The sequence below is a fragment of the Falco rusticolus genome, chromosome 7 (genome assembly GCF_015220075.1).
Source record: "Falco rusticolus isolate bFalRus1 chromosome 7, bFalRus1.pri, whole genome shotgun sequence".
Classification (NCBI taxonomy): domain Eukaryota; kingdom Metazoa; phylum Chordata; class Aves; order Falconiformes; family Falconidae; genus Falco; species Falco rusticolus.
In genome coordinates, this window is record NC_051193.1 from 64,237,810 (window position 1) to 64,261,167 (window position 23,358).

Genomic DNA, 23,358 nt, shown 5'->3' on the forward strand with positions numbered 1-23,358 from the left:
ACCTCTTTGAGAGAACATGTTTTGACATCAAGTTAAACGGGGCTTCACGTACATCCTTCGAGTTCCTGGCTCATAGGAGAGATGTGACAGCTGTAGACGGCTGACTGTTTTGGTATTTGTAGGGGAGTCTGGCTCAGAATCAGGGGTTTGGGGGCTGGATTAATCAGCACTTCACTTTGGTCACATTTTGCTTTTAAGGGCGGTGTTTACATGGCCTCGAGTCCAGCTGGTTCCAGGCAGCACTTCCACTGTCATTGCTGTATCTGTAAGGCAAGATGTCAGAAATAACCGTCCCTCTCCATTGATTCAGCAGAGAACCACCAGTGGTGTTTTAGACTTAGGTCTGTACAGGCCCAAAGCACATTAAAATTTGGGCGAGGGAGGAAAGACTTGGATGTTGGAGAATGGGGCACTTGTGTCTCTTCCGCTGGAAGGCGAATGCTCTATCAGCCTACCTGGCCTGCTGTTCGGGTCATCTTGTAGCCCTTTTCCAGGTTAGTACTTGTATGGTGGATATGCCTTCACCCTGCCCTGCTGTATGTTTTGTGTAAATAACTTATCAAGGCTGTCCTTTTTTGTGACCTTCATGCAGGAAGAGAGTGGCGTAACACTGAGTGCCAAAGGACAATGGGGTGGTGAAAACCAAACCAGCTCACTTCAGTTCTTCCCTTCTCCAGCATCTGACACCTCAATGTCTTCAGCAGTGAGATCCTTCTGGGAGTATAGGGACAAGGTTCAGGGTCTTGCTCAGTCTGGTATGTGCCGTCCTCATGGCAAAGCCTGTGGAGGCCATCTGTCATCCCAGTCCATGCAGCAGAGCGCTCTGGAGCTGCACACAACATCCCCGTGAGCAGCTAAAGCCGTGGCACTTGGCTGTGGCCTACCCCCTACCCCTTGTTCATTTGTTGCTTCAGATGTTGCTTGACTAGTGTTTTTGCAGTGCCAGTCCCCTGTGAGTCTGGTCCTGTGCCTTTGGCTTTCCTTGTCCAAGTGACCTTGTGAGACACTCCTGGGCTGGGCCATGCCCGTTCCTCACCCTAGGGCTTCCTCTGGAGTTGGCTGAACAGCAGTTGTACTCTCCATTTCAGTCCTGTTCCCTGCTGGTGCTGACCCTGGCTGGTTTTTTTCCCTAAGGTCTCTCTTTTCTCACAGCCCTTTGTGTGAACTATTTAATCCACCCCTTCAGGAGCGTAGGGAATGTGGCTGGGAGGGCAGATGAGTGTCGGGGCAGCTTAGGTTCACCTAAGTGACAAGCGTGTCGGCTCCTTCACCAATCTGCCTCTGGCTCTGCTGCAGAGACTTACTTGGCAGCTGGTGCCTTCTTACCACTGCTTCTGCACTGATGCTCTGGGCTTCCTTCCCACACCCCAGCGCACAGGGGTGGGTTGACCCTCGTTGTCCTAAGGTGATGTAGCTTCAGCCTGCAGTCACTGCACTAATGAGCCTACGAAGGAGGCTGGCGGTACCTGTTCCGGGCGAGGATAATTATCAGTCCCTGGAGGGCCGTCATGGGAACAGGTTGCTAAAAACACTAGAACGCTGTGCACATGTCCTCTGTGAATCTGCTTCTCCTCTTTTGTGTTTATATGTCTCCTGTAAGATTTATGGCTATGATAAGAGGCTTATCAAGCAGAACTGTACATTCTTCCACGTCCATTTGCCCCGAGGGCCATGGAGCATTCTTCTTGTCCTCTAGTGAGCATGGTGACAAAAGCCACTTCCTGAAAAACTGGTGGTTTTCTGAGAAACTGGTGACACTGCCTCAATGTCTTTCCCCAGGGATTTCCTTGTTTCCCTGTGCACCAGTGCCTACCTGTGTCCCAGTTAAACCCTTTTCAAAATTTTGGGTCTTGCTTGGACTGCTGGACACTAAATTTCTATTTTTCTGTTGTCAGCTTGGCAGAGCAGGGTTTTGCTAAGGTCTGGTTTAGCAGAAGTCTCCTTGTGTGCTTGAGGCTGTTTCCTGCAGAAGGAGTTGCGTTCAGGGCTGTCTGTCAAGTCCAAGTGGAGTCTGTTCAGTCCCGTGGAGAGCAGGTAGCTGCTCAGCCTGTGGCTTCAGGGTGCTTCCTGATGTGTGAGTTCCACAGCACACAAGTCTGCTGTCTTGTTCTTTCGCAAGGCTCTGTTGATTTGTTTTGTCCTGCTGGATCCTAATGATTTGGGGAGGTCAGTGAGGAAAGCTTGTAGCCTCCTAGAGCCAGCTAATGTGCGGTAGATGAGGTGCCCACGGCAAGACCAAATGTTTTTCTCCATTTTGTCTCCCACTTAGTTCTGCGGTTCCAATAACACTTTCAAGAGCTGCCTGCTTCTATGAGCCTGCTTGCTCTAGTTCTCAGTGGGAGACTGCATGTTCTGGGAACTCCTTTCTTGCAGCTTGACTAATGACATGGCATCAATGTGAAGCAAATTCCTGACCGCATCTGGCCACGAGCAGCTGCTGGCAATGATAGAGTGAATCGGATATAAACTACTTGGAATACTTGAACCATAAGCCTAGGAAGCAGGGTGAGATTTTGTGGGACTATCCTTAGAGCTCTGCGCTGAGATCAAAATTGGCAATGGGGAGAAAAAATAATAAGCCCCTTCCATGTGCCAGGTGTCCCTGCTGACAGGGACTAAGCTTTTTAGGGCCACAGCCCCCTCCTGGAGGCCTGCACTATTGTAGCACTGACTGCCGTGTAGTTTGGAGACTCCTGTTTATGGATGGAGCACTCAGTTTAAACTTGGTCTGTGCAGCCCACAGGGAGCTGTAATTCTGGCCTTGAGCCCCTTACCTAGTCAGCAGTTTTCCTCCACAGCTACTTGTTAAGAGATGGGAGACATAAGAACTCATCAGAGATATCTGAGGAACCTGTATTGAGCAGAAAAAGGCTTTTACCTGCTTCTCTTTCTGGGGCTGTTCCTTAACTCCTCTGTCAGTCTTTCATCTCTTCTTCTGCAGCCTCCAGGCTGCGTGTTGGCCACGTAGCAGCTCTAGAATGGGTTATAGCAGAAATAAAAGCCTCTCTATGCTGCCTTCACAGATGACTTTTTTCCTCCATGAAAGCATTGGAAAGAACACATTCTAGAAGTAACAGTATTGGAGGTTAAGGAATTTGCCTACCACTTTATTACAAAACAAAATTAGTTGTTACAGCAAAATGTTGTTTAGCCTTTCAATACCTTAAATGTGTCTGGTGAACCTTTGCAAGCATGGATCGATAGTTGAAGTCTGAAATTAGCTGCTAAGCCTGTATTTGGGTAAGACTTGACATATGAGCATGAGCCTTGCTGACTTCATTGCAGCAGTGAGGGAGGACACAACCTTAGCTGGAACATTCTGGTTTTATCTGTAGTATTTCAGTGTACTGGAAACATTTTATTACACAATATAAAACTAGCTGCTTGTTTGGGGTTGGATTTTTGACAGTGGCCACTTGCATTAAAAAGGAGGAAACAAAGTTAAAAATTTGAGGTCTAGCTGCTTTAGTAGCATTCTAGGAACTGATACGAAACACATTCTTTAATGGATTAAGATTAAATACGGTAGAAAGTACACAAATAGCTTGTGGTTATACATTTAACTTCTTCCTAAAAGATGATGGCCAAAAAGTTTTGTCAGCTCTGGTAACTGTTCTGCTTTTTAGATCCTGGTGGAATTTCAGTCAGGTAAAGTGTTTACCTTTTCCTTCCTTCCTATGTGGCAAGGGTTCTCTTGGCATCTACTCAGGGATGACAACTGCTAACTTTTCAGTTCTGGTAATGTTGGCCTGGGCTGCTGCATGTGTTGCACAGTACTGAGCTGACTGACGTTCCTCACTGTGGCCAGACTGCAGGTCTGTCAGTTCCCAGGATTTGCCTGGCATGATTTCTGGGCATGGGATTTCTTTGTCCCCTCTGCCCAGAGACAAGAGCTCGTGGCTCAGCTCCTGTTGGCCATGGAACTGGCACTAGCCCTGCTCAACGCTCCTGTGGCTTGGGTGTGAGGCTGCGAGAGCAACATGGCTTGCAAATCACCTCTCTAAGTACAGTAGGCAGTTTAAACACAGAAAGGAGCAGCAATGAAAGGTGTTTTGGATAGCACTGAAACATTGGCACTTCTTCCCTTTGCTTTCCTGCTTGGAAGTGCTCAATCCCCTTGGCTCCTGCTTATAAGTAAGTGTGTTCAACTGGTTATAGTACAGAGAGTGCCCAAGAAAGATTAGTGATCTCTTTATTTGGCTCTTGTTCTCCCCCTCAAGAGGTATGTACAGTATGTGACCAGGGACATGCAGCCCATGGTAGGATCTCAGCTTCTTGGCTGCCTCATAGGTGCCTCCTTATAGATGTGATGCCCTGACCCCACAGGGAGCAAAGGCCCCGGTCATGAGGTAGGGATGTTAAAACTCCTAGGTCCTGTTCCTGCTTCTCCTGTTGCCCTGCTGTGTGTGCAGGCCTTTCTGTGCTCTCTGTCAGTCCAGTTCCTCTGTCTGGGGTAAGGGTGTCAGAGCACTGTGCCGCTTTTTTTAGTTTTTATTTTTCTTTAAACCATGTGCTGCAAACTATACCAAGATTTGTGGGCAAAAAGGAGGACTGGACTAAATAAAACCCTGACTCTGCTTTTCCTTGCAGACAGACAACGCTAGTTGTCTATATCATGTCTTTCATGGGAATGATAGTCTACACCTTCACTCTGAGCTTAGGACACCTCTGGGTGGTCTTTGTGACTGCAGGCATACTGGGGTAAGTTCACATGCAGGCTGCTTTCCTCTACATGCGAGCTGCTAGGGGGTGAGCAGGGAGGCAGAGGTCATGGTGCAGGAAGGATTGGGGAGAGCTGTAACCTGTGTGTGGCTCCTGCATGGTTTAAGGACAAAATGACCTGCTCTTCCCATCTCCCTCTTGTGTTTCATTAGTCAGGGACATTAGTATGGCCCTGCTCAGCTGCGGCTGCCCTAAATGTTCCAGGTAATCAAGTGAAAGCATTTGGGAAGGCAAGTGGTACCAAAGCCCCAGAGATGACCAATGGGCAGGACTAAAAAGCATGTGGGCCTGGGTGGCTGTTTGACCATGCTGGGGCTGATGCCCCTTAGAGTTACTTGTGGAAGATGCTGCTTTTAATGCCTTGTTCTTGCAGCAATCAGCAGCTCCCTGCTGGCCTGGCTCTGTGCCTTGAGGCTGTGGGCAAAAGTATTTCTGGGTAGGAGAGGGTGCCATGGTGAGGGAGTCAGACCACTGCCCAGATTATGACAATGCTAGGGGACACATCCTGTGCAGTCAGTGAAGCATCCCAAAAAGGATATGGGCTATACTGTGCCTCTTCAGTCTTCCTTCAGACAGTTGCTGAGTCTTCCTTTCTCCGTGTTTCTTTACAGGTTTTTCATGACAGGATACCTTCCCCTGGGCTTTGAGTTTGCTGCAGAGTTGACATACCCAGAATCGGAAGGAACATCATCAGGGCTCCTTAATGTCTCAGCACAGGTAGGTGTTTTCACTTTGCTTGCCTCTTTATGATTTAATCTCTCTGCCTATAGTTCCCAGGCTTGAACTCCTATGTCTTGTGCATGACTATTGTAATGTACTGCAGGTCTATGCACCCCGGGACCTGGCTTTTTGAATGATGTTCCTCATGGCATTTCTCTACTGGCACCCATTCAGTTTCTGCTTAGGAAAATCTATCGGGATGCTAGTCATCCTTGCCTTTTCCAACGTTGCTCCTAACACTCTGGGACCTGGCTTTTCTCCACTGAGAGATGGGATTCCAGCCTTAAGGGTCACATGTCTTCCTATCAGCTGCAAGGAGGTGCCTCTGGATGTGGTTATAACCACCCTTTAGCCTCGCTAGGCCAACTGCTTGGCCTGCCTGAATGCTCTGATACTTTGGTAAAGCTGGGAAGTTGTTCAGGCTGCTTTATAATAACAGTACAGCTTGACATTGCCTTTGTTTGTAGATTTTTGGTATTGCCTTCACCATTGGCCAAGGGCAAATCATGGATCACTTTGGGCCGAGTGAAGGAAACCTCCTTCTTTGTTCCTTCCTGTTCCTGGGGACCATTATGACAGGTAATTAAAATTTTCAATTTATTCAAAAATCAACAAATTAAATTGTTCCTCTGCTGTGACTCTTCCCTTTGGGTTTGGCATATGAATTGGCGGTCTTTTGTGCATAGTGGTACCTGCAGGAGAGGGCAGGACCCACACAGTAGTCCCATAGCAATGCTGCTGTGCTTCTTCAAGCATCTAGTCTGTGTTACAAAGAACATCTAACACTTCTTGCTCTGGCTGCTGGCCGAGGTCTCAAAGACACACCTTCTACATGCTGGAGGTATATAAGGAGTCTGTCCTGCCTGTTTCAGAAGTGCTGTCTGCCTCATCCAGGAGAGTGGTTTCCCTTGCTCACCACAATGTGTTCCTACCTCCTCTGGGGCTTCTGCTGCCCCTTTGAGTCCTGGTGAAATTGATTTGGGCTCTGCACTGTGACTTAACTGACTTCACATATCTGTTCCTCCCTCTGTCCCAGCATTCATTAAGGCTGATCTCCGAAGACAGCAGGCCAATTTGGATAATGAACAGACGGTGAGTAAACCCTGTCTTGAATCCCTGCCGTGCCCCTGATATTAGCTCAGGACAACACCCAGCCTCTCTCCTTTCTAGGAACAGGGCTGGCCCTTTCCGTTACGATTGCAGCTGTGGCCCTCTTATCCCACTACTTCTTGCCCAGCCTGTGGGGAAGCTCCTTGTTGGCATTTCAGACAGGTGGCTGTAGTCCCAGCTCTGCCAGCCACCAGGGCCTTTGTTTGCTTTCTGTTAACGTCATGCAGAATCTGTAAGCTCTGGTCCTTTGCGAGTCCGCAGGGCTTCACACATCTTTGTCTTGACTAGGGACAGATGTACGGCAGTGCTGTGCTTGCTTCTCTCCCCTGATAATGCACTGAGCCCTCCAGTGCTTTGCCCTTGTTTAGAGCTGGGTAACTATTCTTCCAGGCCCCTAGGGAGGCGGGTTGTTCCTCTTATTCTCTGTCCTCAGCCGCCAAGTGGGGTTCAGTGTATGGACCTGGAGGAAGCTAGGTGGCAAAGCCCAAATGAGGGCTTGAGCAGCCTGGCTCCCCACACTGTGCAGTGCTGCCGACAAGGCTGCTAGTGCATATGTGCACACCAGAGCTTGGGGTGTGATGTCCCTGTGGCACGCTGTGCGATAAATGCAGCTGTTTGCATGTGGGAGAGGGCCTCTGGTAAACTAGTTGCAGTGGATACTCTTAGAACCTCTCCCTGCAGGGAAAGGGCATGGTTGTTGAGGCTCTCTTCCTTATTGCTCTGGGCTCCTCTTCTAGGATGTTAGCAGAGACATCCACTCAAGGTTCATGAAGCCATCAGCGACCATGACTAGCAAAGTGCATAAGCTCGGTTCTCTGCTGGCTCGAGTCAGTTCTTTTCAGAAGACAGTGCTGCCTTCCTCCAGATAATCTAACCAGTCCAATCTGGAGAGAGACCAGAAGGTCCAAGAAGCAGCTCTGCTCCAACAGCTGCCCAGGAAGGTGGATTTTCAATTACAAAATATATGGGGGGTTTTATTTTTATTTTGCTTTTATTTTTTATTTATTTTTACTGAACTGTCTGAGCACAGATGCAGAGGGTAGGAGAAGTAAAGGGAATTGATGCTGCCTTGAGTAGTTCTTGCATATATAATTCCAGACTAGATGGGGGAAGGGGAGGGGGTGGGTGGGGAAAGGCTGTACAATGTATTCAGTTTGGGTAAAGGAGGCTCCCCTCGTTGTCATAACTTAAAAAGAACTCCTGCTTTTTTTTCTGCTCTGAGGCTTACAGCTTTGGCTGATTTTAGCAGTGGTGAGCATCATGTTCTACGGGACCAAGTTAAAGACAGCTGCTCTCCCAGAATCCTGGTGTCAATGGGGGTAACTGGAACACACTTAGCTAAGCTGAGCAGGGGTAAAGACTAGTCCGTTTTGATACATTCTCTGAGGAGGGCATAAGGGACACCCCATCGCTCCCCCAAACATGGCCTCCATGTGGCTGAACTCACCTGGGTACTTCTCAAGCTCAACAAACAACCCCGGGTGCTCAGCCAGCTGAAGGTGGGCTGAACCTGATGTCCTGTGCTAATGCAATCAGGGGAGCAGCCAGCTGGGCTTGGGCATTATGTGCTGCCTTCGTGAAGAGCTCTGATAGAGTCAGGTACTGGAGCTTTTCTGCATGGCACAGCTGCCTCACATGCTTGGGTGACTACTGGTTTCTTCCTTTGCCTGTTCCTCTTATTTCCCTCCCTACTTGCCTCCATCTTTTCTGGGATGGTGACTTCTGGCTGTTGTTACAGAGACTCCAAGGCAGCAATCAGCTCACGGATTACGGGACTGTAGCTTGTAACCCTAACCCCATCAATTCCCATTCCTGCTCACTAGCTCATACACAAAGGTAGGAAAATCGCACTAATCTGCTTCTCTGAACACTCACAGGTGGCGCAGGCACCAAGCCAATGGCACTTCTGGGGTGACAGCAATGGCTGTAGAGTACTGAGAATCTTTCTGACCTTCTCAGATGCCCATCTGAGAGGAAAGACAAGACAGCTTTCAAGAACAGAGTGGAGATCCCACCAGACTTATGTCAGACAGGGCCATAGGGATTCAATTAGGTGCAGCAAGGCAAAGCCAAAGCCTGGCGCTGGAGCAGATGGAGAATGGAATTGTCAGGGAGTTACTGAGGAGAGGAGTTACAGGTGTTTGGAGACTCTTCTCTGACATTACTTTTACAGTCCAGATTCATAGCTGGAGTGATACCAGGAGCCCTATAGAAGAGTCTGGCTTTGATTACAGCCAGGGCGCATGGCCAGCTTCAAGAAGGAAGTTTAAAAACATCTAGTAATAACAGAGTCATTGGGTTGGTGCCTTTTGGTATAAGAATACCTGAAAATCGTAAAGCTCTGTGCTTGCTGATCTGTGAATCTCAATGGCACTTGACATTTTCTCAGCTGTTGCTCAGGGTGTAACGCTTTATTACTCACTGCCTTCTGCTTTGCACTCACTGGCTAATCTGCCAAGTTAACTACATTACCCTTTGCTTGTCAAGGTGTTCATTGAGTGTGTGTATCACTTAGGGCCACAGCCAACAGGACTAACAGGAAAAAGCAGAGTGAGTCTGTTGGCAAAAACAGCGTTAATACTGCTAAGACTAGAGCGTGTGTTACAGGGAGCGTGAAGCTGCGGCCCTTTTGTGCAAATGTGAGGAAAAGTCCCATGGGCAGGGAAAGATCCGACTCCAGGCTGAATGCTTCTGAAGCTGTCTCCGTGCTGCAGTCTGTGGCAATTTTAGCAGGGTACACGTGTGGTTTTGATTTGGGAGTTAGTAGTTGAGAAGATGTAGCTGCATGAGCTGGGCGAGCCTGCTTGGGGTATGCTGGTATTTTTTTGATGGCTGAAGTTTATGTCATCACGTTTGTTAGCAGACCTAGTTTGGTACAGTTGCCAGTGTTACCACTGACATCCCAGTTGCAAAATAGACACTGCGAGGCTCAGGCATATTGCTGCGTATGCCCTGTGTCAAAACTGCTTCCATAAAGAAAAAAAGGTCGTTGTAACAGGAGAGTCCCTTCTGAAGGGAACAGAAAGCCCATTCTTGGGGAAATCTGCTGCCTCCCTGAGGCCTAGGTTAAAGATGTGAAAAAAAACCTTCCTGCCCTTGTATGGCCCTCAGATTATTACCCATTACTGATTTTTCAGGTAGGCAGTGACGAAGTTGCAACAAGAAGTCTGAGGGCAATCAAGAGACTTGAGGGCCTTGGGATGGCTGGTTAAGGGATCAGGAGCACAAGCAGTGTTCTCCTCTGTCCTTCCAGTTGCAGGGAATGATGGGTGAAGAAACAGAAAGAGCCAGCGGATCAATACCTGGCTTCGAGCCTGGTGTCACGGGTAGAATTTTGGTTCTTTTGGTCATGGATTGGTTTCCATGACACCAGGCCTGCTGGCAACAGGTGGGGTGTACCTGTCTCAAAGTAGGAAAGCTATCTTTGCACAGGCATTAGCAGGGTTCACTGAAAGAGCTTTAAACTAGATTTGAAGGGGGAAAGGGATGAAACCAGGCTTGCTAGAGGTAAACCTTGGTGTGCGGCCCCCATGTTTGAGGGACAGTGTGGTAGCAAGGTCCTTTGGTCTGCCATTTCAGTGGGGGTAGAGGATGGAGATCCGCACAGCAGCAGAGACACAAAGGGTTATTGATGTGTTAGAAACCGTGGAAACACCTGAGAATGGTTGTGTAGGAGTTAGGGCTTCTCCCCCCATGAAGGTGGTGGGATAGATAGCCCAAGTGAATGTCTACACCAGTGCATGTGGCACGAGCAACAAACAGGAGGAGCTGGAAACCCTTGTGCAGCAGGAAAACTATGGTATAGTTGCCATCAAAGAAACGTGGTGGGATGACTTGTACAACTGGAATGTTGCAGTGGATGGCTATAAACTCTTCAGAAGGGATAGGTGAGGAAGGAGAGATGGTGGCGTAGCCCTGTATGTCAGGAAGTGTTTTTATTGTCGAGAGCTCAATGATGGTGACATTAGGGTTGAATGTTTATGGGTGAGAATCAGGAGGAAGGCCAACCAGGCAGATATCATGGTGGCAGTCTGCTGTAGACTACCCAACTGGGAAGAAGAGACAGATGAAATACTCAATAAGCAGCTGGGAGAAGTCTCACAGTCACCAGCCCTTGTTCTCACGGGGGACTTCAACTTAACAGATGTCTGCTGGAAATACCGTACAGAGAGAAGAAACAGTCTAGGAGGTTCCTGGAGTGTGTGGAAGATAAATTCTTGGCACAGCTGGTGAGGGAGCCAACTAGGGAAGGTGCCCGGCTGGACCTGCTTTTTGTGAACAGAGGAGGACCTGTGGGTGATTTGGTGGTTGGAGGCTGTCTTGGGCCCGGCGATCACAAAATGATAAGAGTTTTTGATTCCTGGAGGAGGGGGTCAGCAGAAATGTCGCCTTGGACTTCCAGAGGGCAGGCTTTGGCCTGTTTAGGAGATTGGCTGACAGAGTCCCTGGGGAGGCAGTCCTGAAGGGTCCAGGAAGGCTTCAAGAAGGAAATCTGAAAGGCGCAGGAGCAGGACATCCTCATGATGGATGGAAGAGGAGCTGGTGGGGAAGAAAGCCAGCCTGGCTGAACAGAGAGCATTGGCTGGAACTCAGGGAAAAAAGGCGAATTTATGACCTTTGGAAGAAGGGGCAGGCAACTCAAGAGGACTACAACAATGTCGTGAAATTTGAAGGGCCAAAGCCCAACTAGAACTTAATCTGGCTACTGCTGTAAAAGCAATAAAAAAATGTTTCTATAAATTCATTGATACAAAAGGAGGGGCTAGGGAGGATCTCCATCCTTTATCAGACATGGCGGGGGGGGTGGGGGTGGAAATCTAGTGGCAAAGGATGAGGACAAAGGATAAAGACTCAGGCGAAGAAGGCATTAACAGTAAGACCAGTTGTTTGCTGGATACCCAGCCCCCTGAGCTGGAAGACAGGGACAGGGAGCAGAATGAAGCTCCCATAATCCAAGGGGAAACTGTTAGCAACCTGCTGCACCACTTAGACACACACAAGGCCAAGGGGCTGGATGGGATCCACCCAAGGGCACTGAGGGAGCTGGCAGAAGAGCTCACCAAGCCACTTGCAATCAAATTTATTACCAGTCCTGGCTAACTGGGGAGGCCCCAGTTGACTGGAAGTCAGCAAACGTGCAAGAAGGGCTGGAAGGAGGATCCAGGGAGCTACAGGCCTGTCAGCCTGACTTTGGGGCTGGGAAGGTTATGGAGCAGATCATCTTGAATGCCATCACACAGCTTGTCCAGGACAACCAGCCAGGGTTTATGAAAGGCAGGTCCTGCTTGGCAAACCCAATCTCTTTCTGTGACAAGGTGATCTGCTTAACGGATGAGGGAAAGGCTGTGGATGTTGTCTACCCAGACTTTTGTAAGGCCTTTGACACAGTTTCCCATGGCATTCTTCTGGAGAAACTGGCTGCTCATGGCTTGGACAGGCATACCATTCACTGGGTAAAAAAGTGGCTGTGTGGCCAGGCCCAAAGGCTTGTGGGACAGCCAGTCACAAGTGGTGTTTCCCAGGGCTCAGTGTTGGGGCCAGTTCTGTTCAATATCTTTATCAACGATCTGGGTGAGGGGATCCAGTGCACCCTCAGCAAGTTTGCAGATGACACCGAGTTGCCTGCGGGAGGGCAGGAAGGCTCTGCAGGGGGCTCTGGGTGGGCTGGACCGATGGGCTGATGCCAACTGTTTGAGGTGTAACAAGGCTCAGTACCGGGTCCTGCGCTGGGATCACAGCAACCCCACACAGTGCTACAGGCTGGGGCAGAGCGGCTGGAAAGCTGCCTGGGGGAAAGGACCTGGGGGTGCTGGTCAACAGCCACTGAACAGGAGCCAGCAGTGTGCCCAGGTGGCCAAGGCGGCCAACAGCGTCCTGGCTTGTGCTTGAAACAGTGTGGCCAGCAGGACCAGGGCAGTGCTCGGCGCCCTGTGCTCGGCACTGGTGAGGCTGCACCTCGAATCCTGTGTTTGGTTTTGGGCCCCTCACTGCAAGAGGGACATTGAGGTGCCGGAGCGTGTCCAGAGATGGGCAGCGGGGCTGGGGAAGGGGCTGGGGCACAAGTCCTGTGAGGGGTGGCTGAGGGAACTGGGGTCGTTGTAGCCTGGAGAGCAGGAGGCTGAGGGGGATCTTGTCACTCTCTACAGCTGCCTGAAAGGAGGTTGCAGTTAGGTGGGGGTCGTCTCTTCTCCCAAGTAACAAGTGACAGGACAAGAGGAAACAGCCCCAAGTTGCACCAGGGGAGGTTCAGATTGGATATTAGGAAAAATCTTCACTGAAAGGGTGGTCAGGCATTGGGACAGGCTGCCCAGGGAGGTGGTTGTGTCACCATCCCTGGAGGTGGCCTTGGCAGTGCTGGGTTAATGGTTGGACTGGGTGATCTTAAAGGTCTTTTCCAGCTGAAACCATTCTGTGATTCTGTGGCTGCTGCAAGGACAATGCTGACATGCAGAGTCAGATGTGAGCTTCCAGAGGATGCAGTGCTGTGGAGTTGATGACAGTGGGTCTTCCCCTGTCTTGACCCAGTGGAGGTGCACTCCCACGGTAGAGGTAGGCAGCTGGCTTACTGTTTCCTCTGGGGGCTCATCATCCAGAGCATTGATCTACAAGGTGTGATTCTTCCTGGTGAAGAAGCAGAAAAGATCTGATTGGAAAACTGTCAAAATCTTTAGCTGGATGCTCAGCTGTTGAGTGGCTTTGGTGGAGAGTAGGACTGTGGAACAGCCTGATTTCCCAGTGTATTAAAGAACACACGAGGGAAAAACCCACATGTTGATCTCACAGGGAAAGGGCTTCCATTTTCACCTGGTAGTGACTTCCAGTGACAAAATGGAAAGCCTAGAATTTGGCTGAGCTGTTGACTTTGCAGGGAGAAGAGCAAAGCCATACTTAAAGCCAGTAGCTTCAGTGGCAAGAATCAGCATTTATCAGCCTGGACTTTCTGTCCAGGAATCACAGCCTCTCAACAGGCACCTGTCAGAGCTCTTGGCTACTGTGTCCACACTGCAGGATGTTTTCCCTTCTTCCTGCAGGACCTACCTTGTGTTTACGAGCAGTTTGTCTTCTATCAGTGCCCTTATCTGCTTATGATTATAATCAAACAGATGTTGCAATTAGTGGAACTTGTAGTGGGAACTAAATTAGCCTAACGGCATCGCGGACACCTTGTCCTCTATTAAGAAAGCTGTAGTGTGGTTCCAGCAATCCTCCCACTTGTGTCTGCCTCAGTTCCCAGAGTGCCAGCAGGGTTAGCTTTCTGCATCTCTAGACGCTTGGATCAAATGCCCGTTTTACACGATAATGAGTCTCTTTGTGGGTTGCCTTTGTTGTAAGTACATCTGAAGCCCTTCCAACATTGTGCCTTTAGGTTTCCTAGTCTGTCAGTTGATTCAGCATGCATGTGACGCTGACAAATATGCTGTGCTCAGCCTGTGTGCTCATCTGCTCCTGGTTTCCAGTCTGTGCAAACCTTCCTGTATTGTTGTTCAAGAAGAGTCTTAGGCAGCATCTTGGAAATACTTATAAGCTTGTGTAGGTTTTTAAGAAAGCAGCTATCATACAGAGTGCAAGATTTCAAAGTGGCAGGACTGTCTTTTTGTTCAAATTTGGCTTTGCTAGGCCTCTTTGAAACCTGCAAATGTGATTAATGTGTTGAAGGCACCTGAGACTACTCTGTGCTGCTCTTATACAGTGGTAGATAAACTGAAGTTTTTTGTGTGTGTGTTTCTGCGAAGAACCTATTCTTGATAGCAGAGAGTAAGGAACAAAGTGGTTTCAGACTTTGACCTAGTTTTTGAATTGTAATAAAATTTAAAAACTTTTGTCTGGAGTATTATGCTACCAGCAGAACTGAGCACTTGTGAATGGATGATTTGGATGACCAGGGACCTGCTCTGGGTGTACAGCCACAGTAAGTGATTTGTTTAAAACAGGACTGAAGTTCTGCTGTGTCCTGAAACCATATTCTGGATAAATCAGGACTCGATCAGGGCCAAGTACCTTTTTTTGCTGGTTTTACATCTGCCTGGGTGTAAAGACGAATCTGACGGATCTCAGTGCAATACCCAAAAGCATGTTGCTTTTTGCTCCCGAGGCCAGCGTGATTTAGAGGCTGGCTTAGGGCATGAGGGCAAGCCCTAATAGCCCTCAGGAGCTTACTGGAGTCCCTTGCAAGCTGTAGCATGCTTACTCTCTAGTGAAATACTGCCAATAAAAAAAACCCCTGCTGGAATCTTGTGTAGCAAGCAGAAAGTGTGCACGCCATCCTCTGCTTCGTAAACTTCCCTGCTCCATTTCTGTGCTTACTGTATGGCAAGCAACCTTTCCCTCCTATTCCAAAGCCATGGGCAGGCCATCGGCATCCCCTTTTCCAGTACCATGACTCCTGGCTGTGAGAGCAGCCTTCCTTTCCCAAGGCGGTGGAGCCTTGCAGGCTGCCTGATTTCCTACACCTTTGTTCCTGTAGCTCCACGGCAGGCGAGAGCTGTTTAGACCCCGGAGGTCCTTGGGCAGCCTGTTCAGAGTTGCCAGAGTGCTTCCATGCTGCATTCTGGTGGGGTTTCCCAAGCCTAAATACAGCTTTCCTCTTACTCCTCCCGCTGGCACTACTTCATGCACGCTGCTACCCCTCCTGCTGGTAGGAGTTCCCTCTCTGCGTTTCCTGGCTTGTGCTTCCAGGCATCTCTCTGAAGCTTTCCTGACCTCACTCCTCAGCTTTGGGATCTTGCTGCTGACCTCTGTAAAACGTTTTCACCGGCAGTTTGTCTAAGAGGCTACTCAAAATGAAACTGTTTCCTATCTCTTGCTTCCATGTTGCCTGAACTTCTCCTGAACTGCAGTGGGGATGTGAACCTCTGTCCTGTGTACCTCTGACTCCTGCCTCAGATGTCAAGTCTTGCCCCACAGTGAGTTAACTCAGAACCCAGGCTGTGGGAGGCTCCGTGTTTACCCTTGCAAGCCTGCATGATGCTGTCTTCTGAATCGGTGACAACTGGGGTGTCTCATTGTAAGCAGAGCCAGAACTTGAAGAGACGTTATCCAAAATCCCCTGGGGGAAGGAGAAGCTTCGGGTTTAATCCTAACACACCCCAGAAAGGCTCAGCAGAGGAGCTCATCAAGCTCCACCCAAGAAGGCTGAACTGGAATTGCAAAAGTTTTGGCAGTTCCATACAGCCCAGGATAGGGTGGTAACTGGGCAGGAGTTTTCGGTTGTCTTTGCTTTTCCTCTGGGAAATGTGTGGGAAATGACTCTACAGCTTCCTCCATCTTAAGGGAAGAAATTGTAGGAGGGTTCAAGGCATCAGACTAGTTCTTCTATAGGATTTATGCAGAAAATTTCTGCATAAGTTTGTTTGTCTTATGAATAAGTGAATGTTTGCCTCTTAGGGCTTTTTAAGATATGAGTAATGAACTTTGGAAAAGGCCTTATCTGTACCACTGTGTGGAATTATCCCAGCTGTTAAGTCCAAGCTGGGGACAGGGAAGAAGCAGGGCAGAGGGTGCCAGCCCTGAATGGGGGGTGGTGATGAAAAGACTTGAAGATGAGCAGAACCAGCAATCTGTCTGGGAGTTGATGAGGCCCTCAGATATACTAGAGTAAGGACAGAGAGGAGCTAGTAGCTGTGCTGAGCCTCCTGAGGGTGCATAGGATGCAGGTTCTTTCTGGTGCTTGTAGGGACACTGCGCTGCCCCATGGCATGGCGGAGGAGCTCCCAGCTCTTTCCCTTGCCCAGGGAACGGGCCCTGCAGCTTCACCACTTTGAGGCTGATCTTGTGTCACAGTGAAATATCTTCAGTGAGCTGGCTGTGGGGCTGATACCTGGCTGGGCTGGCCCAGCTTCTGTGAATTAACTGTGGTCTGAGGACTACAGCAAGTAGGTTCAGGGAAGAGGGACCCTTGCTCTGCCCTGCTGCCCAGCAGCCCTTGTCTAGAATGGTCTAGAGGAGAAGGGAACCAGGTGCACTCCTTGAGGATGGTGATTCTTGTCTGGGGATTTTTCTGCAGACTAGCAGGAGCTGTAAATTACCAGCTGGTCTCTCTGAGGCCTGGGTCTGGCTAGCCAGGATCCTAACCATATTGTTTTTCTCTCTCTGACTTGCAGAAAGTGATGCCAGAAGCACACACTGATCCCATAGTCCTTGAGGAATCAAAGCTATGAAATGGAGAGGCGGCAGAGCTGGGAGATGCAAGCCCCCTCATTCCCATCTTTGCTACCTACACCGTCCTGTTACATGCACACCATGGCAGAGGGGGCAGCCTCAGGACAGGCGCCCAGTGAACTGCTTGTGGAGGGAGGGTGTGAAAGAGCAAAACAAGGAGAGAGTTGCACTCTTTAGTTATTACCTCTGCATCTTGCTGTTTTGGAGACTTCGCTGCTTGGGAGGAAAAGTTGGGAAAATCCACTGCTTCCCCCCCCACCCCACCATGTACACTTGAAAAAGAGAAAGAGCACAGGCTGGGAAAAGCCATAGTTCCAGGCTAGCCTTGAGCGCATGAGGGTGGCACCCTGCACGTGGCTGTGTCTCCTCTCACAGGCAAGCTGTGACATGAAATGCAGAAGCTGGACCACACTTGCTCTGTGAACAGCCCTGGAAGAGTTTTCAGCTGGCTTTCTGCCTTCGTGCCCGTGATGCTCTGTTGTTGCACACGTGATGGTAGAGGCCTCGGCACATCACCAGCAAGTACAAAGCAGTGCATCTGCCACTGCCAGCTCTGGTTTTATTATGGGGCTTTCCCAGATGAAGCACTCTTAGTCTCTGGATAAACCTCTGCTCAGAATTCACTGAGGTTGCCCTGATATTCCTATATATTAGGAGTAATTGGGAGATACCAATATGCTTCCTTCTGCCTAGAGGCATGGACTAGTTCTTTAGCTTATGTCAAAGCTGCAGCCTAAGCCCAGCCCCTCGGTACACCAGCAATAGGAGTCAGACCACAAGCTCCCTGGGCTTAGGACTGTGTTTTCCTCCTTAATGATGAAGTGCCTTTTGTGTGTTTCAATATTACGTAAATTTTTTTGTGAAGTGTTATATTGAGATAACTGGGCCAGGGCTCTGGTGTTCTTCACAGCCACAGAGCAGGGTTTGAGTATGATGGGAATCCAGATCGGCTCCACTGTGGAAGCTTAATAGAGAACAGGAGAAGCCCTCTTACTGGCATTTGTGTCTCATAGACACTGCCCCTCTGTATGCTGCTGTTTATCTTCTAAACACAAATACAGACCCTGAAATCCCTTCTTCTTCCTTTCTAGCATCCCTCCGCTGGTGGATACAGCAAGTGTCCTTGTACTCCTCAAATCATGTGTGTGTCATTTGAGGGGACAGACACCAAAACCACAACCAGGTGGCAATGGACAAAAGTAGTCCTCTGACACACCATTTTTTACAAATCATTTTCTGGGTGAAATTGAACAGTCTTTTGACACATTAAAAAATTCAATTCCTATCTGTGATAGCTTGGGATTGAGGATGGGGGTCTAAAATGGCTTTTCAATAGAAGGTTTTATATAAAATAAAAATATTTGAACTGTACAATGAAACCTGATATATTCATATTAAATAGCTCCAAGTGTCTGCATCTGGCTTTTTGAATGGCCTGAAATGTTTTGCAGAAGGGAAAAAAAATCATCTTTCTGCTCTGCTACTGTTGTGCTCTTTTCTTTCCGTGTTTTTCCTCTCTTCTGCATTACATCGTGTTCCCAGCTAGGAGATCCTGCTGGTTCCTTCCTACCTTTGTGTGCTGCCCATCTGCTTTGGGCATTGTTTCATCTAGGTCTCAGCAACCTGTTCCTGTTTTCTCTGTCTTCTGTAGTTATAGCTCACTGCAAAGGTAGCTCAGTCCTTGCTCACAGATGCTGCATGCAGGTTACTGTCACCAGTATGTTGTGGAAGCAAGAGCTGCAACAACTCTGTTCGTGTGCGTGCATGATGTGAGCGCTCAGACCTGGAACTTTGCAGGAAGGTCAGGGAAAGGTGAGTTTGCTGTAAAGAGAGATGATCGATCCTGCAACGTACAGGACAAACTGCTGTTTGCTCTGAGATTGTACATCTGCCTGCTGTAGTGTAGCAGAAAAACAGACAAAGCACCCTGCAGTTTTCTGTCATTTATTAGAAATGGCCCCTGAGGAACACAGACATGCAAGTTACACAGCAGCGCCAGGGCAGCACGCGTTCGTTCTTTCCGTTCTGAAGCGTTCAGTGGATCCCGGGTAGCTCTACACCTCCTCCCCACAGGTATACTGGGAGAAAATTCCTTAGTGCACTGGGCACGCCTGAGACATTGCTGGCCATCCGGGGAGGCAGTCACCAACCGCCCCCTGACAAGCTTTGACACAGACTCCTCTGGGGCTTGGTCTTTGAGCTCAGTCAGTTGCAATGTTGCCTGGGCAAGAGAAAACACTTGGTAATGAAGAACAATTGACAGAGTCCCAACAATGATCCACCAGTGGAACTGGTGTCCTGGAGAAGTTCAGCCGAGCTTTAGTGGAAGTTTGGCAGTGAAGTTAGGAGACAATGCTGACCTACACAGGGCCCTCGGCTTCAGTTTTTCTTCTTGTTCTGTGACAGTGCTTCTACCTCCAGGTACTGCAGGCCAATCAACATCCCCATGATAGAGAAACCTGTGGTGGAGACAGGGGATGAATTGTGTTGAAAATACTAAACAGGAGATGAGGCATTCCCTCCCACCACACCTTCCCTTAGCTTTTAGCCCCACGGAGAGTTTTCCTATGGGTCATAGCTCCAAGGGGAGTTTGTGGGGGGAGGATGCAGAGCGAGTTCCACTTACTTGCTACCATGAGGGGTGCCATAATTCCAATTGTCAAGGCTGCAGTGTGGTAAATGAAGACCTCGGAGAGGAAGTGAACAAGGGCCAAAAAGAAGGTGAAGAGCGTGATGTAGTAGAGGCTGTTGGAGAGCACAAAGAAGCCAGTTATATAGCCCATAGCATGTGCACCAGCACGGCTGCTGCCCCATCTGTCCTCACTGTGGCAGCACAGAGGGCACTTCGTCCCTTGCCTAGTGGAGTGCAAAAGCTCCCTGGGCGACAGCTGAGAGGACAACTGGCGGCGTGTTCAGTGGTGCATTGAAAGTCACAGGCGTTATTTGGCCTGGAAGCCGGTGAAGAGGGGAGAGCAAGGGTAGGGTGCTGGTGAAGTGAGAAGCATGTGCGCACACAAAAAGAGGGCGAGACCTGGATAAGAACTAGGGCGACAGGAATTGGCAGCCCCCAGGCTGCATCACCCAGCACATGTTCCCACCTGTGTTCTGCTACTCTCTAGGGGCCACAGCTGTTCAAAGGGAGCAGGTCCAAGAGATGCAAGATAAAAAATGCAAGAAACAACTGGCTTCACGGTAACTGGCATTGCCACCACCTCCTAAAAACAGATAAAATCAAGTATCTGTACCTCCCTACCACAGACAAGCCCAGACAATCCAAGGACACGCAGGCTAGGTGAACACTGAGTTCTGCTGTGGGGCTGGGGGAGGCACTGACAAAAGGGTGAGTTCTAGCAACTTCCAACACAGGTGTTCACAGACCCAGAATCAGGCTGCCTGGAAATCCCCCTCGTAAATACTTGCTACCACAGGGAGAAATGGCGTGCCCCCCACCGCAGCATCAGGCTGCACCTCGAGCATGGTCTTCAGCCCCAGAGGAGCATGTATGGGAGAAGGCAGCGGGCTGAGACCACTGTAAGGGGCTCCTCACCCTGCCACAGCCTTTACCTGAGCTGTCACAGGAAAAGAAGCACTGCCTATCCGTCAGGCCACAGCAGTAGCCAGTGCTTCACGTCAACGGAGCAGCAGTGCCATGTCAACAGAGCAGCGAGATGCTTTCCAAGCTGGAGCTCTGAAATGTGTGCCCCAAGTTCCCAGTTCTCCCGATTTCTGCCAGAGCAAAGAGCCGGAGCCCCGGTGCGCAGGCTCCCTTTGCAGAGGCAGGAGGGTGCAGCAGTGGCCACCCCCCACCCCCCTATTTACGCGGTCTCAGGGCACCTTTCAGCCCAGCCCAGCGCCCTCCCCGCTCCCTCGGAGCTAGCCGCTCGGGGGGCCACCGGCCCGCAAACCGCAGGCTCCCGCCCGCGCTCCCGTACGTACGTCCTGTTGCGGATGTCGATGGCGCAGAGGCAGCGGATCACCGATGACAGCAGCGTCCAGACGCCGAAGTTTCGAGCCTGCAGCCCGTTCACTGCGCAGAGAAGGGGGGATGCACTTAGAGACCACGCACCGCCGCGCCGGCCGCCCCCCAGACCCGCCAGGGAGGCGCACGCCCCCGCGGCTGGCAGGCGGCCCCCAGGCCCCGCTTACCGAGGCCGGGGCTGGCGGTGTACAGCTTCTCCGAGAGGAAGCTGTGGTCGCGGAAGCTCTGCAGGGTGTTGCCGGCGGCGATCACCGACACCATCACCAGCCAGCTGCGCAGCACGCTCAGGAACCGGCTCATCCTCACGGCCGCCGCACAACCCGCCCGCAAGAACCGGGCCGCCGTCGCTGCCCGGCGCCGCCCATTACGGGCCGCGCTCCCCACCGGCCCCCTCCCGCGCCCGCCTCCCGCGGCACGCCCCGCCGCCTAGCGCTCCCATTGGCCGCGGCGCGCCGCTGCACCCACGCGCCACGCTGACGCGACGGCCTCCGCCGCCAATCGAAGCCCTGGGCGCCCGGGAGGCGGTCCCGCCTCTAGGCCCAGGCCGCCGCGCGGGGGGCGGGGCGGGGCGGGGCGGGTGCGCGGGCGAGGCGGGCCAGCCGCCCGCCGGTTGTTGTAGTAACGGGGAAGCGGCGGGAGGGGCTGCGGCTGCCGGGCCGCCGTGTCCCGCCCGCGGCGGGCGATGCGGGAGCAGGTACGTGGAGCTGCGGCCTTAGTGCCAGGGGCGGTTGGCTGGCGGCCTCTCCGGCGCTTTCCGCCGCTCTTTCTCTTCCTGAGGCCGCTGGGCCCGGCCGCCGCGGGGTAGGCCGTGCTGCGGGCGCGCCCGGGCCGGAGGGCTGTACCCGGGCCGGTGGAGGCCTTGCAGTGCCCGGCTGAGTGGAAGGCTCGGCGCCGGGCAGAGGCAGGAGTTGGTCCGGGGCTGGGCCTGGCGCGGCCTTGTGGGAATGTCCCGCTGGAAGGTGGGAATGGCCCGCTGGAAGGTGATGCTTCTCCCTGTGCTCCCCGGGCTGGGAGGCGATGTACAGCTTGTGGATAGTCCTGTGGGAAATGAGTATTGATAGGAGCTGGGAGTTCGGTTCCCCTGTTTCTCCGGCTGCGCTGCTCAGCTGTGCTTTTAATCCTTATCGCAGGTAACTGCCCTTGCAGGATCCCTTGAATCTGCAGGAAGGAGTCGGAGAGGCTGCTGTGGCCAGGCTGTATGAAAGCTCTCAGAGGAGATGTCAGTTGGGATGGCTCGAGACCTGGAGGAAACTGGCTCATCCTCGGAGGAGGAGGAAGCTTTAAATGGACTGGAGTAAGTAGGAAAAGCCTCACTTCTCTACTGTTTCTATCTCCTTGTGCTTCTTGCAGGATTTTTACTCGTCTGAAAAGACAGTTGCATTCCTTACTCTCCACTTATCTATAAAGTGGAAGATGGTTGGTTTGGCCCTCGAGCCAGTGAGCAGGCTAGCTGCCTTTGTAGCCTAGAAGACCACTGTATTTATCGGCGTTGGAGGTGCAGCTCTTCCTTGGCTCCTCTAAAGTCCGTAGTTTCATTGGTCTTTCTCGGTTGTGTTCCTGAGCTGGGAACTTTCCTGATGATGTTTAAGAAAGCAAAGGATATGAGCATCCTTTCTTTTTGCTTCTTTAGTGTTTTGTTTTAGTTTTTACTTTGCTGCAGAGAATGGAAATCGACTGTACAGTAGACTGATGTGCAGTGTTTTAAAAACTTTTTAAAAACCGGTCTTGTGAGAACTCAACTCCTGGACTTCTTATTACTAACATTTGTTCGGTCTATGTGTAGGAACTTATCTGTGCTTGTGAAGGGGTCGCTCCATTAATTTTAAAGAAAAAAGAAAAATTTCCCCGAGTGGAATCTCTTTTCTGTTTTGCCTGGACTTGCTTTAGTATGTCCTGTTTGTTTTCTTTTGGGTTCATATTGTGACTGAGTGCCCAGCTGCAAACTGCAGTAATGGTTTTCTTTCTGTGATCATAGGATTTTATATAACAGATCTTAATTTTTTGATGTTTAGAGGAATGTTGCTTCATACCAAGTAGCTGGCTCAGACTTGCCAGAGCCTTGTGGATGGAAAGGTCCGGATGACTTCACCTAGAATGTACTTGTAACAGTGTGTCTGCATCATGTGACCAAGGGTCATGCTAGGAATGAATGACTGTCACCTGGAGGATTGAGCCTTACTGCAAATCCTCAGGACAGGCTTAACACAAACTCCCGTTGCCTCGGCTCATTTTCCTGTTATATAAGGCTTTGGCCTGTACTGTAAATTCTGGAAGCTTCTCAGGTTCCTTCCAGCCTGAACAGCTAACTACACCCTAGTAGCTCATTCTTTTTTTAAAGCTTTTTTCTTTAGAGATGGTGGGAGTGCTGTAAAATTAATTTGTCTGGGTGGTAATGGTAATAACTTGGGTAAGAGGACCAAGGTTACACTTAAGAATACTTGTCCTAGCATCAGAAGGTTGCCCTTTTATCTCTGTTCTTGTGTTCTAAGTGTCTTTTGTAGTTTCTCCAAACCTTTGGCAGACAATGATTGTGCACATTTTATGGACAAATGCTTCTGTGTACCTCTGCCAATCTTTGTATTTCTTTTTCTCTGTGTAGATAGAGTTGTGTCTATGTAACTCCTCCGTCTCTGTTTTCTGTTAACTTTTCCATGGATCCATTTCCTTGC

The 23,358-nt window shown here is 50.3% G+C and overlaps 3 protein-coding genes across 11 annotated transcripts in view; 2 read left to right on the top strand and 1 right to left on the bottom strand.

Annotated features, from left to right (window-relative positions):
• FLVCR2 (FLVCR heme transporter 2) overlaps positions 1 to 18,127 on the top strand; it is a 41,499-nt gene extending 23,372 nt beyond the window's left edge. The window contains exons 6-12 of one of the 5 annotated variants that reach the window (XM_037394699.1): positions 4,591 to 4,701; positions 5,334 to 5,439; positions 5,910 to 6,021; positions 6,479 to 6,534; positions 8,291 to 8,388; positions 15,390 to 15,455; positions 16,653 to 18,127. In XM_037394699.1, the coding sequence (XP_037250596.1) occupies positions 4,591 to 4,701; positions 5,334 to 5,439; positions 5,910 to 6,021; positions 6,479 to 6,534; positions 8,291 to 8,388; positions 15,390 to 15,423 (517 nt within the window). In that variant the 3' untranslated portion in view covers positions 15,424 to 15,455; positions 16,653 to 18,127. The other 4 variants (XM_037394702.1, XM_037394701.1, XM_037394700.1 and 1 more) reach the window with 4 other exon arrangements.
• A 511-nt stretch (positions 18,128 to 18,638) lies between these two features.
• ERG28 (ergosterol biosynthesis 28 homolog) lies at positions 18,639 to 21,090 on the bottom strand. Its single transcript, XM_037395975.1, has 4 exons — positions 20,857 to 21,090; positions 20,647 to 20,737; positions 19,337 to 19,455; positions 18,639 to 19,169 (listed from the first exon to the last, which is right to left on the bottom strand). Exons 1-4 carry the CDS (start codon positions 20,987 to 20,989, stop codon positions 19,090 to 19,092), a joined length of 423 nt encoding a protein of 140 aa, XP_037251872.1. The 5' UTR covers positions 20,990 to 21,090; the 3' UTR covers positions 18,639 to 19,089.
• A 173-nt stretch (positions 21,091 to 21,263) lies between these two features.
• Positions 21,264 to 23,358, top strand: part of TTLL5 (tubulin tyrosine ligase like 5) — a 137,100-nt gene continuing 135,005 nt past the window's right edge. For 4 of the 5 annotated variants that reach the window (XR_005105332.1, XM_037394820.1, XM_037394823.1 and 1 more), the window contains exons 1-2: positions 21,264 to 21,383; positions 21,820 to 21,983. Coding sequence is in view for 4 of the 5 variants with exons in the window: in XM_037394820.1 (XP_037250717.1) it covers positions 21,907 to 21,983 (77 nt within the window). In the remaining variant the exon portion in view is untranslated. The remainder of the gene's footprint in view (positions 21,384 to 21,819; positions 21,984 to 23,358) is intronic. The other variant, XM_037394822.1, reaches the window with a different exon arrangement.